Here is a 23,631-nt window from a genome sequence, read left to right as displayed (position 1 = left end):
AGCTTAAGACCTACAGGCAGAGGTTTTAATGATACTTTTGAAAAGCAAGGGAGTAGTGTTATGATATAAATCTCGTTTTCAAAGCTAAGGTAAGGGTTTTAACATCAAAGTATACTGTGTAGTCTTAAATGTACCTGAGCACTAGGAGGTAAAAAGCTAAGACTGATTAGGAGGTATGACACAAAACATCATGATATGGTTCATGTGATCAATAGCCAGTGTCTAAATCTGTTGAGGATATCAGAACAACGCTTTCTTTCTTACCATGCAATTTGAATGGAGGTCTACTGTGCCTCCAGTTCCAGCTGCAGAAAAATGAAAAAAAAATGCACCCTTAGTTACATGTTGTCAGAATATCACTTGAAATTTATTTTAATAATGTTTAATATATAATAACATATACTGTTAACTATTTAAAAACTTGACTAAAACAGACCAAGACAAGGAATACCCACCAAACTTCTGTTGAACAGTTATTTAGTTCAGATAAAAGCTACTTTCTGCAGCTTGAGGAGAAGCAGCAAACCAAGCCCTTTTGACATCATTGTTAGCTTTTGTCTTAAATAAATAGATTTAGTGTCAGCTTCATCCTTCTGACTGATAAGATAAACCACCTGGACATGTTTTTTTATTGGACTGCTTTCTCTTGGAGTGCAGTTTAACTGCCTGATTGTGGGCTGGTGGGCTCTTAAGCCCTGACTGTTTTGGTCAAACTGAAATTAACCTAATATTTTAAAATATGTATACATCTTTGTTAACATCAATGCTGTTCAAGACATTTTTTTTTCTCAAAATATGATCACAAATTTAAAGGTTTTTCTTCCTTTACCTTACTGTTTTTGTGAGACATGTAGAATCTTTCTGCTGTAAAGGATAAAATTAACCACTACAATTTAGTATATCTTATGCCTGTCAAAAGTAAACACATATGAAGTGAAGCCTTTTCCTTATTGAAATTAATGACAACTCTATGACTGCCCTTTGTATAGACAAAAATTTATGTGTATTGTTGAAGAGTTACAGCAATGGTAAATGCAAGACATTGTAATAGAAATTTTGACAACTTAAAGATGTTTTTCAGAATACCTATTAGTTGCATGCATAAAACTTAATATCAGGAGCAGCTTAAAATCCAGTTTCATTTTATGTTAATTCATAGGAAACTCATTCCAACTACAAAATATTGTTCTGAGTCATCACAGCCTTTCACTATAACGACCAAATACATTTTAATAGTTAAGTTCAATATCAAGTAGAGTATTTTTTTCACAACTCATATATTACTTATGTTATTCTGATATTAGATAGATTTTAACTTTTTTCTCACATGCTATATTGCAAAGGTTGCCTTATAGAGTGGCAAGAACGCTCCTAAGTGGGTATGTTGAGTTGGACTTCCTTATGTGTGAAATGTGGTGTCTCTGTTGCTATGAAATTGGCCAGTTCTGTTCTTCTTCTGGTGTGGTTCTGATAACTTATGTATGGGAGATGTTGCCGTCATTTTGACTCTTCTTTTTTTCAAACCTTTAATCAGTAGTCACTTTTTATTACCTATGTCTACACTTGAAATTATTTTGGTAGATGCTGAAGCTTACATATGCTATTTTAGTTTGTGTTGATGATTTCTAAATATTATTTAAATCCTCAAACTCTAGAATGCATATGGATTTGATTGTCCTAGTGCTTACATCTTGAGTAACTTCATATATAATTTTATTCTACAGGAATTTGCTGCATTGACAAAAGAATTAAATACATGCAGGGAACAGCTGCTTGAAAAAGAGGAAGAGATTTCAGAACTAAAAGCTGAAAGAAACAACACAAGAGTAAGTATACAGCAGACATTTTCTAGATATCATGTGTTTGTAAACTTAAGTATAAATCTAGATCTTCATTTGTATGAATAAGACAAAAAAATCCAGCATTTTCATGAGTGAAGGAGGTTCTAAGTAGCAGGATATGTCTACTATGCTACAGTCCTGGAGGAAATGCGTGTATTAGCCAGATATAATACAAACAATTACAGTTAGAGGAGATTTAGTATGTAACATGGTAAGGTCATTCAGTTTAAATGTCTTCTAAAGCAAGGGACTCATGCAGCCTTCCAAACCTAAGTAGCCTGCACATATCTGCATCTCCTATCAAGGCAAAAGGCAAGGTTACAACAGACCCAGTTTTGCCTTGTGCCTTGGATTTGATCTGAATAAGGATGAGATGAAGGGTGCTGCACATACCACAGGCAGTCTGTTATTTAGTCTACATGCAGCCGTGTGACCCTTGAAGTAAATGTCATTTGCCATACAGCTGAAGGGGGACAAGATTCAGTCCTGAAATTTATCATGTCCTGCTTCAATCAGAAGATATTATTCTGTCCGGGAACAAGAATATATGTGACAGCACCTTCTGAAAATTCTCAAATGATGTACAGAATCATTTTCAGAATAAAATAATTTGCACATAAAAGTGTCTGGGCAAAGGCAGAATTGATCAAGAAACACAAGAGGGTAGCAGAGGAGACTTTATGGTGTTATGGCAAGGTGGGAGAAAAGAGATGGAGTAGTCTCAGATCAGGCAGGAGTCAGGCTGGTAATGAACATACAAAATACATCTCAGAGGTTGAACACCAAGGATGAATTCTCCTATCCGTATTTCATTCTTCTGTGAACTGTGTAACTTTTCCTGTTTTCCTCCTCTGCTCAGATAACATCTCTGTCAGCTAACTTACATTCTGAAGGGAATCTAACAATATATATGACAGAAGACCTGAGAAAGGGCCTTTCTCCCCGCTTTCTTCTTTCCATCTATAGCACCAAGGTGCTATAGAGTTCAGAAATTCAAGGGAGGACAGATGAAACAGATGCCTACAAAGAGGCAAAGCTGACCCATCTACTTCTATGCTTTCCTGGATGTTCAGGAAATGATCACATTTAGCACAAAATTCTTAGAAGTGATGGGTTTGGAAAACCTTACAGGAGGTACAGGTGAGACCTACTTTTTCTCCCATTAATTGATTAATTAATTAATCGCGAGAAACATGTAGGAATTGCACTGCATTTTCCAGGTTTAGCAAATCATTTCAGCTGAAGAAAAGACTTTCTATAGCTACTTAAATTATCAGTAACTCCTACATGTGTATTACTTTAGTATTTAATTAAAAAAAGCTTTATTCATTTCACTACCAAGTCCACTGAACACCATCTTTAGTGTATTAAAACTGCAGTGCATCAATACCTAGTGTGGGCCTGATATAAGCAGTGCAGACTAGCAAAAATTCCAAGACAGCCTAGTAGCCAAAGATAGTCACTCTCCAAAGAACTGTGAGAGAGAATGAAGATGACTCAACTGTAAGTCACCTCCTAAGTCAGACTAATCTCTGTCATAGGCAGTTTCTTTACAGAGCAAGAAGCTTAAAGATCATGCATTCTTATGTTTCTTGTGCTACAGAAAACAAGAATTGGTAAGAGGTTTTCCAGGAGACCTAATATCAACAAATGGGAGTTATAGTGTGATAATCCTTGCAACTCCTTGCAGTTAAAATTAGTAAATTCTAAAAGTGTGTTTTCAAAATGAAGATGAAGTTAGGTATTGGAGTTCAAAATGTTTAGGCTATGAAAAAATATATGGAATGCAGGAGATGGTACAGCAAACAAGGGGAAGATAGAGTCCAAGTATTAATGGAGCAGGAGAGAGAAAAAATTCAGAGACATGCCTTACCCAGACCCCTAGCATTTTCATTAATAAGTTATCACCCCCTCATGTCATATTTGTGTTCTTGCCAGGCTTTAAGCTACCATATACTACAATATGTCCCAGAGCTGGCTGTATATTCATGCTGCCTTCTATAGGGACTCTCCTTTGATAGGGAGAGCATTTTGGATGCAAAGCTGTTGTTTTCAACATACAGTGTTGATTATGTGCTAGTGATGAGATTTCTAGCAGCATTCATTGTGAAGGCATTGCCTATAAAGAGGCCCTTTTGCAAACTGAGATTTATGGTGTTATTAATGCAAAACAGCATTAATATTTTGTAAGAGAAAAAATTGCTCCAAAATTTTTCTGTTAATTTAGAAGGAGGATTCTAATAAAATAATATTTGGAGGACCACTGATACACTTTCGCAGTGAGAAAATTAAATGTCTTTTCTCACATATAAAGTTAGTCCAAATAATGCATCTTTTGTCCTTCCCTTTAATGCTCACACTTGAGCCAGCCCTAGATGGCTAGCTCTAGCCCTTGGCTACATTAATGAGGGTCACCTGAGCCCCGAGGACACACTCATGCATAACCACCCATAGTGGTGGAACTACTACAGACACCACTATGTCCTAAGTAGAACTTCCTACTGCTTTTAAATGAAAAGGCTCAGTTCTGAATTACAACTTCTGAATTTTTTAATCCATTGTCTTTTATTTCCCTGGGGTAACAGCAAAAAAGATATTGTTTGATTTGTTTTGCTTCAAACTGAATATCAGCAGAAAGGCATGAAAGTGGCAATTCTGTCAGGTCCTGAGTACACAGCAGCCTTCCAGGTTCCCTTTGCATTTTCAATTATGCCTGACTGGCAGTATTTTCTTTACTCTAGACCCACAGCTATGTTTTTCTTTATTACCTGGCAACAGCCTCAGAGAATTTTTGCTAATTGCATAAATAAACAAACAAAACACAAAACTGATTTCCCATCCTGATTTCCCACTCTACGCCAAGCTAGACCCTGATGGTCACATGTATTAGAGAGAGACCATGATGGAATTACATTTTTTGGGACACATACACTTCAGATCTCAGCCAAAATGACAGAAATTAAACCTTACCCCAATATTTAATCAAATCCCTACTCAATCCTTCTAGCAGCATTCTTAAGCATTTGCTGTTGAATGTGTATTTTTATTCCATATGATAATTAACTTTTTCTGACATATTACAGTAGAAATATATTCAAGTTACGAACGTAGCTGGCAACTTAATCCATCAATACACGACACTCTGCTGTTTTGATAGAAGGTGTGGGAGCACTGATTGTGAGGCATTGCTGACAGGAAGACAGACAGGTTCTCTCTGGAAGACCATTGTATGGGACTTTTAAAACATATAAAAATATTTTAATAAAAACTCTTACAGTTATTTCTCTGGATATTCTCTATATAGAATGATTACCTATAGCATGTGGAAAGATAGCATCTTTTGTGAAGCTGGAAGAAGAGTCAGTGTGATCTAGCATATTATTTAATGGAAATTATAAAATCATACTACCTTGGCTATTTAAATTAAAATGGAAAGATTTTTTTTGTCTCAGTCTGTATTCCTTAAAAGTGGAAAAACTCCATAGGTTTAACTTATTAGATCAGGATATTATTATGAGAAAATTTGGGGGTTGGTTTGGTAGGTGAAAAAATGTTACAATACTGATATGGATTAATCTGATTGTGGATTTTTCCCTACAACAACAAAAAAGGACCAGACCCATACATATACTTTTTGAATATAGAATATTTTTTTTTACTTAAATTGGTCTGAAATATTCTAGTTCTAACAGTTTAGAAACAAAAAAATTAAACCTGTGTTCACAAATGAAACAGCAGTACCAGTGTCATCAACTCTCTTTTGCTTCATGCCTTAGGAGATAAAGCACTTATTAAAGTGAACAAGGCTGACTTGTATCTAATTTTATTCATATCTTTCTGTCTCAATTCCTTATGGAATGGTTTATGAAACATCTTCAATTATCCACTGCAGTCTCATAATACCTACAGATCAGAACTTAACCCTGTATTCTATGATTTAAATTCCCTTCTACTCTGTTGGGAAACTCTGAGAATATATTTTAAAGCAAGGTTTTACCTACTTTAGCTCATTTTCTCATAGGACCTTTTAATTAAATCCACTTAATAGGTGCTGAAAATGAATCAGGTACTCTATTTTTTTTTTAAACATGAGGAGTTCTTACAGTCAAAAAACCCTATACACATGAAAATAAATATATCTGTCTCCTAAAGTTCTGCAAATGGAAAAACATATAATTGCCTCAATATTATTAACTATCTTGTAGATTCATGTGTCTCTTCTTTCAAGAAAAAGAACTCCTGTCAGTAAGTAGTGTGACAACAGATAGTAAATGTAATATATAGTTATTTAATACCTGTGTTTTCAGGTAATCTGTGTAGTCTAATAGTTATTATATTTGTATTCATTATTCTTATAAAACCCCTTCCTATTACTTTGTATCATTATCCCAATCATTTCATTTTCTTTCATACCTTTGTTTCCCATATGTGTGATTTCGTTAAGGTTTTAGGCTGCTTGCATTTTGGTTTCTGTACAGAAGGACAGACATGGACATACTGCAGTAGCTGGGCTGTAACTTTGTTTTTCCAGAGAAAGATTTTCACTGTTAATTTACCAGTGTAGCTGTTGGAGGTCACATCAGCTGACCACAGGTGAAAAGTGGTTTCCATCACTGTGGAACAACGACAAAGAAAATCACTGATTTTGTAACTGATTTTAGAGATAGTCTTCAACCCCATGTCTGCTTATTTTACTTGTGTTCTCTGCTCACACCAGAGATGGAAGTTCACTGAACAATGTGAGTTCTAAATACAGACTGAAAGAAAATTCAGTTTTTCCTGTATTGGTGACAAATTCTAAGCTGGACCTCAAAAGAGAATTGTCTTTTTAGTGGGTTACCCCATTCCTCTAAGGAATACCTTAAGGCTGTCTCATTTTACTAAAAGCCTTTTATGTTTTTTTCCCTGTATTCATTATTTATTGATCTCCTTTTCTCTCCATCACCATCTGCTGATTCTTTAATTTCTCCATTTGTTATCCTGCTGTGAACTTTCTTTACAAACAAGTTTTTTGAAAATAATGTAAGTTAAAATATTTTATACTGATTAAAATCGAGGTCCTGTAATAGCAAACTCTATTGAGTCACACTAATTTCAACTTATTGAGCCATCATTCCTAAAAATGAATGTTTTAACTTCTTTAATTTTCTATATGTAAATCAGTGTCCATGTAGTCACGATGGTGTAGTATAACAGAATAGGTGATAACCTACACTGATGTAGTTTATACCATTAAATCTAACCATGCATTTCCATTTCAAAGAAATCAATCTCTTCCACTAGTGCTTTGTAAGTGATTTGTGAAATACGGGAAGCTGGGTATATTCTAAAAATTTTCTCTCTTCTTTTTCATTTAGTTATAATTAGCACTTTAAAGATGCTACATTAATTCAAAAAATATGCACCAGAGCACTTTTCAGTCTTTAAATAATTATTTTTATACTTTTTTTATGCTTACAAAAAGTCCAGAGCTCCAGAAACAATCTTATTTACATAAGATACAGTTATCAGCATGGCATCTTGAGCATCCTAAAATTTGCCCAGCATAAAACTCCCTTGTCAGATTATTTCATCATTCATTGTCAAGCTTATGCTTTCCAGTAGGAAAAGCATAGCAATGATGCGTGGGTGATTCTGTCCTACCTGCTGCTGTTGATCTTCATCTTCTTTTCTCTGCAAGATGCCTGTCCCTCTGAGTGCTTGACAACTGTAACAGCTTGACATAGTGTGAGGGAGCAGAAAATGCTCAGCAGCCCATGATCACTATTAATGCCAGAGTTTAATTGCAGCTTACTGAAATTCCCTAAACCTGTTTCTAACATTTTTGTAGTTTAAATTAATTACCAGCATTGTTACAATGTTATTTCATAATAAAATCTTGTGATGTTCTCACAACTATTTGCAATATTAATTCTTGAACTACATTTGGGGAGGAAAGTCTTCAGCATGCCCACAAGTTATTGTGATTTCCTTCAGATGTTAAACGTTTGTTGGAAACATCATCATCGTCAATGTCAATTTTTTATGTTTATATTCCCTTCCCCTGTCATTGTAGCCCTGAGACACTTCATAATTCTGTCAGTGTTGTTGACATTTGCTGTTCCCAGAGAAGCAGGGAAGATCTATTATCCCTTTTTAAAATATAATTTTAATTGGGGAAAAGTTGAATAAAACAGCAGCTATTGTTACATGTCCAACGTAGAGCAACAAAAATGGTGAAAGGTCTGAAGCACAGGTCTTACAAGGAGCAGCTGAGGGAGCTGGGGGTGTTTATCCTGGAGAAAAGGAGGTTCAGGGGAGAACTTATCACTCTACACCTGTAGCTAGGTGGGGGTGAGCCCCTCCTCCCAGGTGACAAATGATAGGACAAGAGGCAATAGCCTCAAGTTACACCAGGGGAAGTTTAGGTTGAGTATTAGGGAAAATTGCTTCACTAAGAAGGTTATCAAGCATTGGAACAGGCTGCCCAGGGAAATCGTGGAGTTACCATACCTAGAGATGTTTAAAAGATGTGTAGATGTGGCACTTGGGCACTTTTTTAGTGGACAATTTGGTAGTGCTGGGTTAGCGTTTGGACTTGATGATCTTAGAGGTTTTTTCCAGCCTAAAAAATTCTATTATTCTGTGACTCTAACATTTCATCAGAGCAAGGGGCAAGGATTTACTATCAGGTTCTCAGTCACAGTCAAATGTCCTACCCCTGGGGTTTTTTCCCTTTCAGGAGAACTGGGAGTAATATTGCACTAAGAGACCTGGTTAACAGTAGTCCTTGCTCAGATGGTTTTGCTGTTAGCAGTGCTCACAGAATTTGTGAAGAAATAGAGATGATTTTTGTTGAAAAGCAAAAATAAGAAATTCTTACAAACCAGAAACCTATGTTAACATGCCTTCTTGGGCATTCCTAGAGCTGACGGCAAGGAAAATTCCAGTGTTCAGAGGTATTTTCCAGAAGAATGGGTGACTGCTAGCAGCTTGAGTCAAAAAGAACAGAAAGAAAATGTATGAAATGTCCACAAGCAGTGGTTTAGTTCTCCATGGGTCTTTTGACACTTAGCTGGGATATCTGTATACAGTAAAATAGGCAACACAGCACTTGGCACTCGATTTATTAACTATGAAATGTATGCAGACATTGGCATATGTTTTTTTCTCCTCTGAAATGGTAGTTCTAAGCTAAAAGCAAACTTAGCTTTTGTGTATATTAACACAATTATATAAACCATTGTCCTTGGTTTAGTATTATGCATGTTTCTAACATGGCAGTAACAACCTAAAGTTAAATATGTTATCTGCAGCTCTGCAAAAAGCTTGAGTGCTGTACTGTTCCTCCACAATCACCCCATTAGAAATTCTGAGTGCCCACCACTCTGCTCTCTTATACTTGAAAACCTTGTTGAACTTGGTTGTGTCTCTTCATGACTCTCTTCAGTCCCCATTCTGCCTTTGCTCTAGCAAGTTTCTTGTCTTCTGTCCGTGCTGACTTCTGATTCCCTTTTGGGATCGTCTGTCTGCACCAGTTCAAAATGAGGTTCTGGATGCATGTTAAGGGTTTTTTGTGTGCTCCTTATTTATCTCTCTGCTGTAGGTTATGTGTAATTCTTTCTCTCATGAATATTCTTCCATGTGACCATCACTTTTCTTCTCTCCTAAACCAGAATTTCCCATCTGCCCTTCCAACTATGACTTGCATATAGGATCTCAGAAGTCCCTGGTCATCACAGCATTTGTCTGGGAGAGAAGTCATTTAGGGTAGTAGGACACCAAATATGAGAAATTTGCTCAGAGTCAGGCTGAAAAAAAGTTTGCCAAGGTTTTATTACTCTGGACTTCTTTAGTGGCTATCAGTTTGAGCATTAGACAACTACAGACCTATGGAAGGAATGGCCATATTAAAAGTCAACTGTGGATCAATGTTTTCCCTTTTATCCCAATTTCTTCAGAAATCTGTAGCTTTTTGGCTGGATTTAGACTGATCCAGATGTAGCTATGATGCATTGAAAAGTTTCTGCACAAAGAGAACAGATCAGGATGAGCCAGGCTCTAATAGAATCATCCAGGACATGGGAATGACTGTGGGAAAATCTAAGTGCACAATATGGATTAGAGTCAGATTCTGGCTACCCCGGGGCTATGAAGTGGGGTACAGTCAGGCTGCACAGAGAAGGAAATGTCCTCACAGACTCTTTGAAGAGACAGGGCAGAGAGTAAGTTGCAGAGTTAGAAATCAGCTATTGACTTGCTTTCCTCCAGCTCTTTCCCAGATAAACTAGATGGCCTAGAAAAACCATGAAGATACAAGAATTTAGACCAAAACACAGCAATTCAGTTCTATTCATCATAGCAATTAACTATTTATTTAAGAGCTACTATGAACAGAAATACTCTGTAAATATTTGGAAAATATTCTGTTCTCATTTAGTTTGCAAACTTCCCACAGCCCCATACTGAATGCTTGATGGCTCTATCATTAAGAGGTCTCTTCAAACTTTTGTGCTACTTTGGACTGCTTCAAATAATTAAAAATCCACCTATATCTGCTGTCAGCCCTCCAAGGATGAGAAAGCTTCTTGTTCATTTGCTTTTGATAAATACAGGCCACCACTTGGATTCAGAAATTATAGGGAGACCCTCCTTTCTTGAATTGCAGGGAGTAGTTACAACTCTCATTGTACTAACATTGTTCACATATGCATTCACTACTTTTTGTGAAGAATATAGTTATTGTAACATAATAACCAGGTGCAAACCTAAACATGAGAACCATGTTTGATGCAAAGATGACACTGAACAATAATCATTCCTGACTTAATATAATATCAACATACTATGTCTCTAATGCAATTGCCCTCTGCTTTTGCTCTTCTATATCTATCAATTCATGTAAGAATAAAAACCATTATGTGACTGAGAATATTTGTGGATTACAGATAAATATACATATTTACAAATAGTAGCTATATTAAGAACCACATCAAAGGAGAAATAATAAGCAATTATCCAAGTAACTTTCAGATTTCCAGTTCAATGACTTAGATATAATTGTTTGTTGTAATTACAATGCATTTAACATGCATTCTGATTCATGAATTTAGCTACCCTGATTTAACCTTACAGCTAACCAAGTCTCTTTAATGTTCAGCCTTTTAAGAACAGCAGTGGTAGCCCTATGAATGTATAGACAAATGGGGAATTGTCTATAAAACATCAACATACCATTTTAATTTTTCCTTTAACCTCAGAGTAATAATGAAAACTAATTATATTATGTTTTTACAGTATGTTATTTATAGTCTATTTTACAGATATTTATGGACTTCTCTGATTTCCATTGTGTTTGTAATACAAGAGACAATGAACATTTCAAAGCTTGTGCTAGTGACGAACGCCATTAGCTGTAACAGTTCTAATGCGTAGTCTTATAAATCTAGTAAAATATACTGTTCACTTTTACATATTTTGTTGAGTTAGTTTCAAGAGAAATTGAAATATGTTAAAGTTAGGCTGAATTAATTGTAAATCTATTTAATATTTTTGCATGATTCTTTAGACTGTCTTTGGTGGTTACTTGGTTGTCAATGCTCATCAACTACCATTACAAATAATACTGTAAAAATATGTGATTAATTTAGCTAAATTTAATGATTCTATGCTTAGTGATTTGTTGTTCTTGCTTTTCATAGCAGAGTTTTAAGTGAAATCATGAGTAGATTTTCTATTTTTTCATTTATTCCATCTGATTTAGAAACATGAAATAATATTGTTAATCCTTCCAGCAATCTCTCCTACAATGAGGTTGCCAAGAAAATTGCTGTTTGCTATCATCCACTTTGTAGTTAGAATTTCTGTGGCATTTAGGTGCACAGAAATTAATAACTTTTTATTTCAAATCCAATAGCTGTTACTGGAGCATTTGGAGTGCCTTGTCTCGAGACACGAAAGGTCCCTGAGGATGACAGTGGTGAAACGGCAAGCACAGTCTCCCTCAGGAGTTTCCAGTGAAGTTGAGGTCCTCAAAGCTCTGAAATCTCTGTTTGAGCACCACAAGGCTTTGGATGAAAAGGTACAGTATGAGAAAAAAGCTTACTAAATACACTCTTTAACTTGCTTAATTGTGCTTTATGATGCAGCAGAACAACAGCATTGTTTGTTTACTCCTTGGAATAAATCCTGCACTTAGAGCATTTACAGGTATCCAGAGAAATCCGTAAGAATGTCTGGCCAATAGCTGTAATGCACTTGAGGTCACTTCAGCTATCTTTTGTAGACAATAGAAGTGACTTTTCAAATTAAGCAAATCTCACCCCTACCAGACATGCTTCTCCTATTTAGCACTAAATAAAGATGACCCTGTGGAATTTATTGGGTGTAAAATGTGCTTTTAAGTTATGGCCATGAAAATGTAAGTATGTCACAAATTTTGAAAACAAACAGAGAGGCAGAATGAGATGTTCCTGACTACATAAGGGAACTTGGCTCTTAGATATTTTTAGGAAAATCTACGTTTCGGAGGTCTTTTTAGCCTTTGCTACATAAGGACAATGTTCCCTTTACAAGTAACCTAACCTAATATAAGTATTACGTTCTTCATTATCAGAGGTAATGAAGGGCCTGCAGAATCAAGGTAAAAACCACTGATAACTGCATCAAGTCATGCTAATTAAGAGGGTCTTTCCATTGCATTCCTCATGTATCCTGTGCTGGAAAGACTATTTCATGTGAAACAAGCTTTGTACAACTATCAATTATCACCTTGAGTATCGCATACATGAATTCAGAATCTAGTTCATGTCTAGAAACAATATGCCCAGAAGGTGATGTGTCTGAATTAGTAAGTGCCTCAGAACTACATATGCAGGGAGCATGTGAGAAACGGCTCGTGAGCAAAGAACCTTGTTCATTAAGGGGTCTGATTTGGCTGATTTGCTCATTGCTGCTGCTGTTTGAGATGGTTAGGTAAGCAGGGATGACATTGTGCAGCACAGCGTCTGAAACCATTGACTGCACAGATGAGCTGCATTGTATAGAGCCAGTTTAATGGTCTCACAGTAATAAATTCACCTTTTTTAAACTCAGAAATATACTCAGAACGTTGAATATGTTTAAGGAACTGAGTTAGCTGTAGATATATAGTAATATATATATCATTGGTAATGAAGGGATGAGACACTGTGGGTTATGAGTCATGCTGGGTTAACTATCAGGTTCAAAGTTAAATTTAAGGAACTTAGACTAAATCAAAACTTGTTGTGTGTTTAAGTATATCTTTTGGGTTATATGGTCTACTCAGATATCATGAAAGCATCTTTAAAGAAAATCTAGAAAAGGAAATATAATGACTTATAGCCACTGTAAAAAGCTTTTGGATGTCATTAAGACTTTAAAAATCCTGTATTATTAAAAGGATCTTTTGAGGATTGATGTGGTTTATGGTCTGAGCTTTCATCTTTCATCCAGCTTTAAAAATCGATAAACTAGGGTAGGGAACTCTCCAGCTTTTATACTTTTTGACATTGTGTTGGAAAAGTATGAGAAATAGTACGAACTAAACCTGAAATAGATTCTGATTATTCAACAGTTGTGTACCTCTTACATATCTTCCTTTTTGAACACTTAGTGTTTTGGTACTATGCGGTTTATTTTACATCCCATTTTGAAAATCATTGTACAGAATTAGATTGAAGCTACATGTAATATTTTGGCTTATATTATAGAAAACTTTTATTTACATTGTTGAAAATCTATCTTTACATTATTTTAAATGTAACTGGTTAAAATCAGTATTCAGCACATTAAAAAATTTTGGAATGACACAGGTAGACATTTTATGCATCTAATTGATGCTTGTCCCAGTGGTAATGACAATTATCGCTGTAGAAAAGTCAACCATCTGCAATCATGTTAACAGAAGATGTGCTCCATTATAAAACAAGTTATAAAATTGATTGGTCAAAATTACTTTTTCCTACATGCTCTTTCCCTATGTGTGGAACCTTTTTTATATTGTTGCAATAAATCATAATTTTACTATAAAACATTCTGAGATAAGTCAATAAAGCAGTTTAATAAATTATTTTAAAATAATTTGTTATAAATCCAGCACATATTATTTTCAAGTACATATCCTATATAAAAATACCTGTTTTTGTTACAGTGTCTCTGGAAGGATTGGATCAAAGACATTGCATATATCGCCCAGATACTTGATAATATAATGCCTTCACAAATTGTCAGCATTATGGTGATTTTTATTTAAAAATAATGAAAGTAAAAAAGGCTGCATGCGCCCAAATGTGCTAAAAATTTTTTATGGCATGTGAGTCATAGATTCTGCATGGTGACAGAAAAACTATGTAAGTTAGATTTGTTTCAGACCCTTCAGAAATAAGATATCAATCCACCTGTAAAAATGCATTGAAGGTTTTCAGGGATTAGTAGAACAATGTGGGTTGGACCTCCTCAGAGACATCTGGCCCAACCTCCTGCTCAAAGCATGGCCAACTGTTTCAGGTTGTTTAGGGTCCTGTCCCATTACTTCTGAATATTTCTAGGCAGAAAACATATTTCAGTGTTTCATCACCCTCACTGTAATTTTTTCCCATAATAGCTATCTGGAGTTTCTGTTGTTGAGTGTTGTATCTGTTCCCTCTTGTCCTGCCACTCCGCATCTGCAAGAAGAAGCTGGCTTTATTTCTTGCACAGCTTCTGGTTAGCTGGTTGTAGACAGCAATGAGATCTCCCACAAACCTTTCCTTCTTCACTTTGACCAGACCCAGCTCTCTCAGCCTGTCTCATATGCTATGACCAGCCCATGGCCAACTTTGTGGGCCTTCATTGAAATCTGCCAATATCTTTCTTCTACCAGGAAGTCTGAAACCAGATGCAGCCTCAAAAGTCTGGAGGAAAATAATAATTTCCTCCAACCCATTGGCCAAACAGTGTGCTGGCCTTTTTCACCATTCGGTCTCTTCTGCAAAACTGCTTTCTCTTCCCAAAGCCTGCCTCATTCCCTACGGTTATGCCTTTTGTGGCAATGGGATGCCACACGGACTTTGTGTTACTGATCACAAACCTCTGAACCTTGCAGTCCAGTCAATTTTCTATGCACCATGGAATCCATTTCACCAATTCTTATCTCTCAATTTTCTCTAGGGATAAATGGAAGATCTTGCAGAAAACCTCAGTAAGGCAAAGTAAAACACATTCACTGTTCTCTTCTGATCCGTGGTGCCACTCCTCTCATCATGCAAGGCAGTAAGGTTGGCCAGATACCATTTGGTTTTGACAAAGCCACACTGGCTCTCCCCAGTCACCATCTTGTCCTTTTATGTGCCCAAAAATGCTTCTTGGAAGATTTGCTCTATAACCTTACCTGCATTGGCCAGCTTGTACTTTCCTGGATCTTCCCAGGATAACTCCTCTATTTCATGATGATGGACACAACATTTTTGAGTTTTCCACTCATGAGGAATCTCCCTCACTTCCACTACTTTCAAAGTTGAAAAAGGCCTTAACTATGATGAACTGATCAAGTCTCTTGGCATCCTTGCATGGAGTCAATCTACTGTCTTTGGCTTATGTATGTCTTGTCTTCCTGTATTGTGGGTAATGCTTCACTCGCACAGACTCTGCTGCTGTGCTCAGGGAGGCCTGCAGGCAGAACCTCACAGTAAAACTGAGGCAAAAAACCATGATATATGATACACTGATGTCACAGCAAAATAAATCAGAAAATGCACACAAAGCTGAAGTAGGTTAATGGATAAAGAGTAATAAAACCTGTCAAAAGTGCACTGGAAATGTATCATGATTCTTTGCAAATGAATAATGAAAACTTTAATTTTTTTCTTCACAAAAAAATTTTGACACTGAAACTATTAATGTAGCTGTTACATTCTTGGAAAAGCATAACAAAATATTTTCATAAAATTTTTGCCCTTTAAACTAACAAAAATATGAAGAAAATATTAAAATTCTTCCTAAATGCAAATTTTCTTTCATGTTTTCACTTCCTACACTAAAACATCCTGAAGGGTAACAAGCTCTGCCACAAAACTTGACTGATCATTAAAGGATTGCTACATGCACAGTACAAAAACTACAAAACCATCCTCATTACTATAACAAAATGCAATGAAACCTACTAACAGATTGGAAAGTGAGAAATAAAATATATCCATTTCTAGGCAGGCCTACTTAAGTATGGAAAGAATCTGGAATGATACCTTAACCTTTTTCAAAGCCTATTGGCTTTCTATATATTACGTGAAACCTGGGCTTTGCTTTTACCTTTTGTCCAAAAGATAGATCACCACAGAGAGATCACAGCTGTGATTGCATTATTCTGAGAAAACATGGCTATCATTGCAGTTATTTCAGTGTCTGACAGCTCCTTCAGCATCCGTCTCATTATCCCCATACCCCAACCCTGGAGAATGAAAGCTTGTCATGACCTTCCTGTGTGAGAGACAGTCCTGTTTGGCTGAACCCAGTAGGTACCTCCTAGTAAGTAGGCTGTAGTAAGAATATGCTTTTAGTCTTACCCCATTATTTTTATGAGATCTTAGCAGCGCCAAACAAAAGTCTTTACAGACTATTTTTGCAGTTTTAGTGTATTTTGGGAGAATTTTCGCTTTAGGGCATGAGGATAATCAAAGACTGAATTTAGTTTAGAAATATTCACCATTTTATGTGTCCCTCAGAGAAATTTCATTATGTCTTCTTGGATAAGCTGTGTCACAGCAAATGAAATTGGTACCACACTAACCATATTTATTATTATTATTATTATTATTATCATTATTATTATTTAGAAATGTAATTTGACAGAAACTATACATACTTTCAAAAAAATTTTGTATATCTAATTATTCTAACATTTTCAGAAATACAATAAAAAAGCACATGGGCAGTTCTGCTAGCAATTTTACATTTTCAGCATATCAGAAGTTAAATTCAGCAACTGTTATACCTAAGTATAAGGTTAGGTTATATCTCACAAACAACAAGCATTGTTAAAAAAAATGTGAAGTTTTAAACACTAGAAAGGAGTGATTGGGAGTAGGACCAATGTGAAATTCTGACTTAACATTTCTTATGGCCTTTGCTATTGCACAAGTCAGTTGAAATTCGCAGCAGTATTTGTAAAGTGAAAACCTCCCTTCAGTTATTCACCCTGTCCTTCTTAATGCTACAGTTCTCAAATACTTCTCTTACCACTGCTAAGTAGCTGATATCTTTCTTTGTTGCGTTTTTTTTCATGCAATGAAAAGTTGTGGAACTAATGTAAGACAGCACTATGAAATATTTTGTGATACTATATATGAATATACATGGAATTGTTTATAAAAGAGCAAGCGATGACAATATTTCCTAGAAATCATTACAACTGAATAAAAAACAGAACCTCATGTTAACTTCATGGTTAGAATAGACATTTAGTATAGAGTAGGTCAGGAAGTACATTGTCCCTATATGCAATTCAGGAAGAACAAAAGACAGAAAAATTATTACCTTACTCGTGCCATTCTATAATTATAGTTAACTTCTAATATCTGTCCAAACATGTTTGTTGTTCTGCAGACATTTTTTTCTATTTTGGGTTCAACATTTAAAATGTGCATTTGGAAAGAAGAAACTGAAGCAACTTCTCCAAACCCAGTTTTTTGGTCAGTGTTATGAGAAAAATGTCCAGTTGATCTTCCCAGTGGAAAGCAGCTACCGGATGTTACTGTCTTAGCTAAGAATCAAAACCCCACTGGTTCTCTTAAGATTAATTAATGGCAGAAAAGTATACTTAATATTCTTGCAAATAAAATTAGCCTATTTGTGTCATCATTGTCACTATCTTTTTATTTATTAAAAGGTAACAAGGAGAACTTTTATTCAATAGACTGCTCATGGAAAAAAGTGATTAAATCCTAGTGTGCAAGTGTTTTTTTTAAAAGCTCTTTATGGGCTGCAGATCTGAAGAGAATGAAGAAAAAATTTGACAGCAAGCAAAAAAGTGGGAAGCTGTTGCTAGGAGACAGAGAAAGATGGGTGATATTTTGCACTGACAGCAGTGCTAACATGACATTGACTATGTTACATTTAAAGATAATGTGGTTGCATTTAAAAGCCAGAAGAATACCCAGTCATCTGGGCATATGTTGGATACACCCTCTAGCATGGAGAGAGCAACCCTTTTCTGCTGTGTCTGTGACACTACAATCATAAAATCACAAAACCGTTTTGACTGAAAGAAATAATTAAAAATCACCTAGTTTGAACTCACTGCCATGTTAGGGACACCATTCACTGGACCACGTTGCTCTAGGCCCCATCCAAACTGGCCTTGAGCACTTTCAGGGATGGGGCATTCACAGCTTATCTGGGCAACCTCTTCCAGTATCTCACCACCTTCACAGTAAATAATTTCTTCCCAATATCTAATCTAAATCTGTCCTCTTTCAGTTTGAATCCATTGCACCTTGTTCTGTCACTACCTGCCCTTGTAAAAAGTCCCTCTTCAGCTCTCTTGTAAGCCCTTTTAGAAACTGGAAGTTCTCCCCAGAGCCTTCTATTCTCCAGGTATTTGTCCTTTAAAATTGCTTATGATAGCATTTCTGTTAGATCAGTTGACATCTGATTAGTCTTACTTGGTGAAACCTTTTTTTAGTAAAGCTCTATCATGTGCCCAAGAAAATACAAATACATTGAAGAATCATATGAAATTTAAGCAGTGTAACTTCTGAAGTGATACACATGATCTCACTAAGATAATTCTTATGAACTATAGTTAATCACTTGCTGTCACTTCCAGAAAACAGAAAACAGTATAATATACTAATCATGAATTTGTATTCATCATATTAAAAAAAAAAAAAATTGTCGGATAAAAATAGTTGGCATTTATTCCAGTTCCTTTTTCTTTAACAAGATAGTGATCTGGAATAATACTCTTTCCCACGTCTTTCAGAATGAAGATGGTTCTATTTGGGATTTTTTTTGCTCTAAACATAAATTTGAAGAGGGAATCCAATAAAAAATCCTTTGCAATACATTTGTGTATGACTGAGAAAGAAATGTAAAATGAGAAATAAAGTTAGTGCTTCTGGATTGTAAAGCAGAGCAGATTTCTCCTTCTGATTGGAGTGCGGATGTAATTCTTTATTTTTTTTCTAATAGAATCAAAGATTTCTCTCAATTTTAATAGCTGTTATTTATGTTTGAAAATGAAGAATTAGTTGCAACATTTCCAATGTCACTGTGGCAAATGCGAATCTGAATTTGTTGTTCACTGGTCAGATGAAAGGAAAAAATATATTTTCTGTGCCAAGGCAGAGTTGGTTTCAGTTCCTTTAGCAACTGCTAGATTCAGAGAACAAATAAGAGCCATCAGACTGCAATTTTGGTTAAGTCATAAAAAAAGGCAGTGTATTAACTGTGTACGTGGAAGGGAGGTGAGGTAAGGTAAGGCAAGGTAGGACAGAGGAAACAGCTTCCAACTGTTGCTCGGTGTTACACTGGTACTGTTCAATGTCGTCACTGACAATAGGCCAAGAATGAAAATAAATGTATTTGAATATAACAGCTTGATAGTCAGAATAGAAATGTTAATTCTCTACCTAGTTTTGCTGAAGTGCCATATAAAAATCGTGTCTCTGGAGCTGTCTGTTGTTTACAGGGAGGGTTGTTTTCAAGCTCTAAAATGGCTGTATAAAACCCACTAGGATTCAGTTCTACAGTGCCAGAGTGTGTAAAGTTTAAGGATCATTCTTCTTGTTCCAGCTTCTCTTAGAGCTGTGACATCCTCAGTAATGTGGCCTAGTTGGTTTGCAAATTCTAACACCCTTCAAAGTGAATGTCAGTGTTAGACATATTATAACGTATTTTTTAAAATACATGCTCCTTTATAAAACACTTGGGCTTGAATACATAGATGTTTCAGAAAAAATTTCAAGTTGCCAACTCATTGTATTTCATTTTGACTTTTTACAACTGCCTGCTTGTGAATTTTCTCTCAATCATCCTGTCCCAAAGCAGCGCTTACAGCCAAAGAGATTGAAGCCAGAAACATGATTGTAATTTTTCCGCGTTTTTTTTATCTAATCTGATATTTTCCTTAAGAAGTTTCTCTCTACCAGCTCCCATAGTGATTAGAGAGGTTGAAATTGGGCTTCTCTACGCCCCTCATTGGTTGTGTTTAATAAAGTATGTAAAAAGGAACAAAAGCCTCAAAGTACTGCATAAGAAACTATGCAGTAGTTGCATTTGTTAGAAAGGCTGAATAGTTTTATTTTTAAGTGTTCATTTCCTGAATATGTATTTCATCTTTAAATTTAGTCACTTTTAAAGTCAAGTGAATATGCTATGTTTTAGTTTTGCTAAATAATTTTCATCTACTAAAATCTAATTCATTCTTGGGATATAGTGAATCTGTTAGCAAAATCTCACTTCTATCAGTAGTAAAGGAAAATGAAGTATGTAAGGAAATGTATTATTTATTAGACTAAGAGCTGTCACCAGAAAAAATACTAAAGTGTTAAGACATATAAAACCGTTTTAGGGATCTCCTGTATTTGTCAAGGATGTGAAAGCAATGAAAACATGTTATGTTGCTTTGTGCATGAAAGACTGATTTTGTTTTGCTTTGTTTTCCAGCTACATCCCTTGGTCTAATAGAGTATGCTACCTTACCCTACAAACATTGCTAATAGCCTTAAACATCCATGGATCAGCAGCTGGAGCAGCATTGCTGTGGTGTAGCTGGATCATGAAAAGAAGTACACCTTAAGTGTTGATTGATTAGCCAGGTTATAAAGTTGTTTCTTGTGAGGTGCCTAGTGAAGTTATGTAGCTTCAGAGGGTCCCTGAACAGTCAGGAGAGAGAGTCACACACCACACTGGAGGTCACTTCAGGTCTGATTTGCCTTTGATTGTACTGGGAGACTGTAACTGCATTGCCAGCTTAGGTTACATGAGCTACATGAGCTGACAATGAGGCAGAGCACTCAAATCAGCTATGAATATGTCTTCAGACACATTTAGTATTAAGCTAGTATTAACTATTAATGATCAATATTTAGCGACAATTAAAATACTAGTAGTAATAATAATTGAGATCGTAATAGTCCTTAGAACAGAAGAGGTTATTGATGAAAATGGTGCAAACACAGAGGAACTTTCCACTTACGAGAGTGTACATTGTTTATGACTTTTTGCAAAACTGAAACAAATGCATGATGATATAAAAATCTCTAGTATATGTGCCTGAAGGCAATGCTGAAAGTTATTTTTCAATGAATTTATTGCATTCAGTTACTATAAACAGTTTAGTTATCTTCCACGGAGTGAACTTAAAACATCTGCAAATGTTTTTTTCCTTATCCTTTGTAAAAGATGTTTCTGAAAGTTTTATTTTTATGCCAAATGTGGTCTTAAATATTTTCGTTTGCTGTGTATTCTATAAAATTAGAGGCAGACTGTGGAACAGCAGTGTGGCATTTAAAGTTTGACACCTCTTTTAATGGGTTAAGTTTTCCTGTAGTTAGGTTTAAATGTTTACTACACAGTATGTCTCATGAAAGGGTTCAACACACATGCCTGCAAATGGAGTGGCAGGGCATACAGTAGAGCATATGGCAGATTATATAATCTTTAAAGACTAATAGAAATTACGTTACTGCACATATTTTGATTTTTCTTCTAGGTAAGGGAACGACTGAGGGTTTCTTTAGAAAGAGTCTCTGCACTGGAAGAAGAACTAGCTGCTGCTAACCAGGAGGTAACATAAAACACTTTCTCCCCTTTTGAGGTTAAATCTCTCTAATACTCTGTCCCATGTATTCCCTGTCACTTTCCTCAAAACTGTCAGAAAAAAAACCCAATAAAACAAACAAACAAACAAAACAAAACAAAACCAAAGAAAAAATTACATTATGAGTAAGCTTCTCAGTGAGGTTTGTTTAAGGTGGTTGTAAGATTAATACAACCTTCTGTTTAGTTCTTTATTCCCTTCTTCTCTTCCCTTGTGAGCAAGCTAAAATCCAAGAGCTAGTGACAGATTCCCACATTTCTTACTGGACTTGCAAAAGGAGTGAACCAACAAATATGTCAGATACTATAAACAATTCAATAACCTGAATTTCCTTTTTACTATAAGTAAAACACACACACACGTATATATACTCATTATATAAATGTTAACATTGATGAAGGAAGGATTATGGATGACCATGAAATGTAGGTTTGTCTCTTCCCTTATAACTGCAGTGTATCATGGTGTACTGTGGTGCCATGTAACTATTGTGAACTTGGACAGGAGATTTTTTCCTCTTTGCAGACTGTTCTGTTTTGTTTGAAAGGGTGAACAGCAAAACATGTTGTTGTATTGAACAAACAGCTGTACACTACACACATATAGAAAGGAATTCTGCACCCTGGAAAGGTGATTTTGAGGCCACAAACTTTAAAAAATGAAGTCTTCTGGTCACTTTACTATTTCCATCATGTTCTGAATCCACCTGACGTGTGCTTTTAACACAATTAAAAATAAGCCAGATAAGCAAGTTGGATTAAAACTATTTTGGGTTATGGCCATTTTCTGATGTCATTTTATTCAGGCTTAAAACAGCAATTGAAAGAAGCCACAGACCATCTCAAATGCTACCAAATAATTCTTGAAAAGTAGAATACCCATAATTCAGAATAATGTGTGACAATGTAAAGTAGAATGTGAAAAATACTCCTAAAGTATTTTTTTACTAATTTAAACTGGAAAAGGTACTTTCTTAAAGTTACTTCTTAAAAACAGGATCTTCAATTGAGATATTAGTACTTCATTTTTTATAAGTATGATAAAATATAAACCTATTAATGTGCTATTTTGATTCATCCCTTTGCTCTCTGAAGTAAATGCACTTCATCTGCTCAAAAATAAGATTCTTCTTTCAGAAGGATCCAGAAAAGTTGTGTTCAAATTATCTAGTTACACTATGCTGTGTAATCTGTTATTTGCACTAGTGTTTGTTAAATAGCAAGCAGTCCTTTTGGTCAGTCAAACCAATGAGATGCATCGCACTCCTCCAGTCCCTCCTGCTCATGATCCAATTAAATCTAAGTTCACTTCACTGGGCATAGGATCAGGTCTTTAGAGCATTGCCTTGCTATTTGGAATTTTAAAAATTTAGTGAAACTTTTTTTGACAGTAAGGAATAAAAGCATGCACAATGAAATTAAATTGAAATAGGACTTCCATACCTTTTCTTGCCCCAAATCGTTAGAAACATTATACCAAGTTTGTGTCTACGTGACACTAAAGACATATAGAAGGACACTGAATCAATGAAGCATAACATAACCAATAACACAATCTGAATATTGTTCCAGTTTCCTTTGAGGGACTTTTGAAGCTGAAATTCATTTAAATAATAATGAAAAAAGAGTGAAATTGGAAGAGATGTTGAAGAGAACAAGTGGATTATTTTCAAACAGTTATGCATTTGAGCAAGAGTTCAGATAATTTTCACACAATTAGTTATTTGAGTAAGACAAAATTAATTAGAACACTGTAGTATTTAAGTCTAGTTTTATGCTAAATTCCACAGTGAATACACAGGCAATAAAGCACTTTAAAAAATTATTGTATTATATATGAAAATAAATGGGCTAAGTTTCTAGGGGAATTGAATAGATGGTTTTCAGTAATTTCTGTATTCCTGTCTCAGTGTCTGTTCTCCCAGGAAAATTAATATTTTCTTTAATATCCATTTTCTCATTCTAAGAGTGTACTATATTCAGGACTATATCT

General features: G+C 35.4%; 1 protein-coding gene across 10 annotated transcripts in view; it reads left to right on the top strand.

The window, feature by feature from the left end:
- PPFIA2 (PTPRF interacting protein alpha 2) overlaps positions 1-23,631 on the top strand; it is a 296,049-nt gene that overhangs the window by 175,223 nt on the left and 97,195 nt on the right. For 8 of the 10 annotated variants that reach the window (XM_010413748.4, XM_010413746.4, XM_010413745.4 and 5 more), the window contains 3 exons: positions 1,725-1,826; positions 11,737-11,901; positions 21,532-21,606. In XM_010413748.4, coding sequence (XP_010412050.1) covers positions 1,725-1,826; positions 11,737-11,901; positions 21,532-21,606 — 342 coding nt within the window. The remainder of the gene's footprint in view (positions 1-1,724; positions 1,827-11,736; positions 11,902-21,531; positions 21,607-23,631) is intronic. The other 2 variants (XM_010413749.4, XM_010413753.4) reach the window with 1 other exon arrangement.

Source organism: Corvus cornix, chromosome 1A (genome assembly GCF_000738735.6).
Source record: "Corvus cornix cornix isolate S_Up_H32 chromosome 1A, ASM73873v5, whole genome shotgun sequence".
NCBI lineage: Eukaryota > Metazoa > Chordata > Aves > Passeriformes > Corvidae > Corvus > Corvus cornix.
Note: the sequence above shows the minus strand (reverse complement) of the source record. Positions and strands in the feature narration are given on the sequence as shown.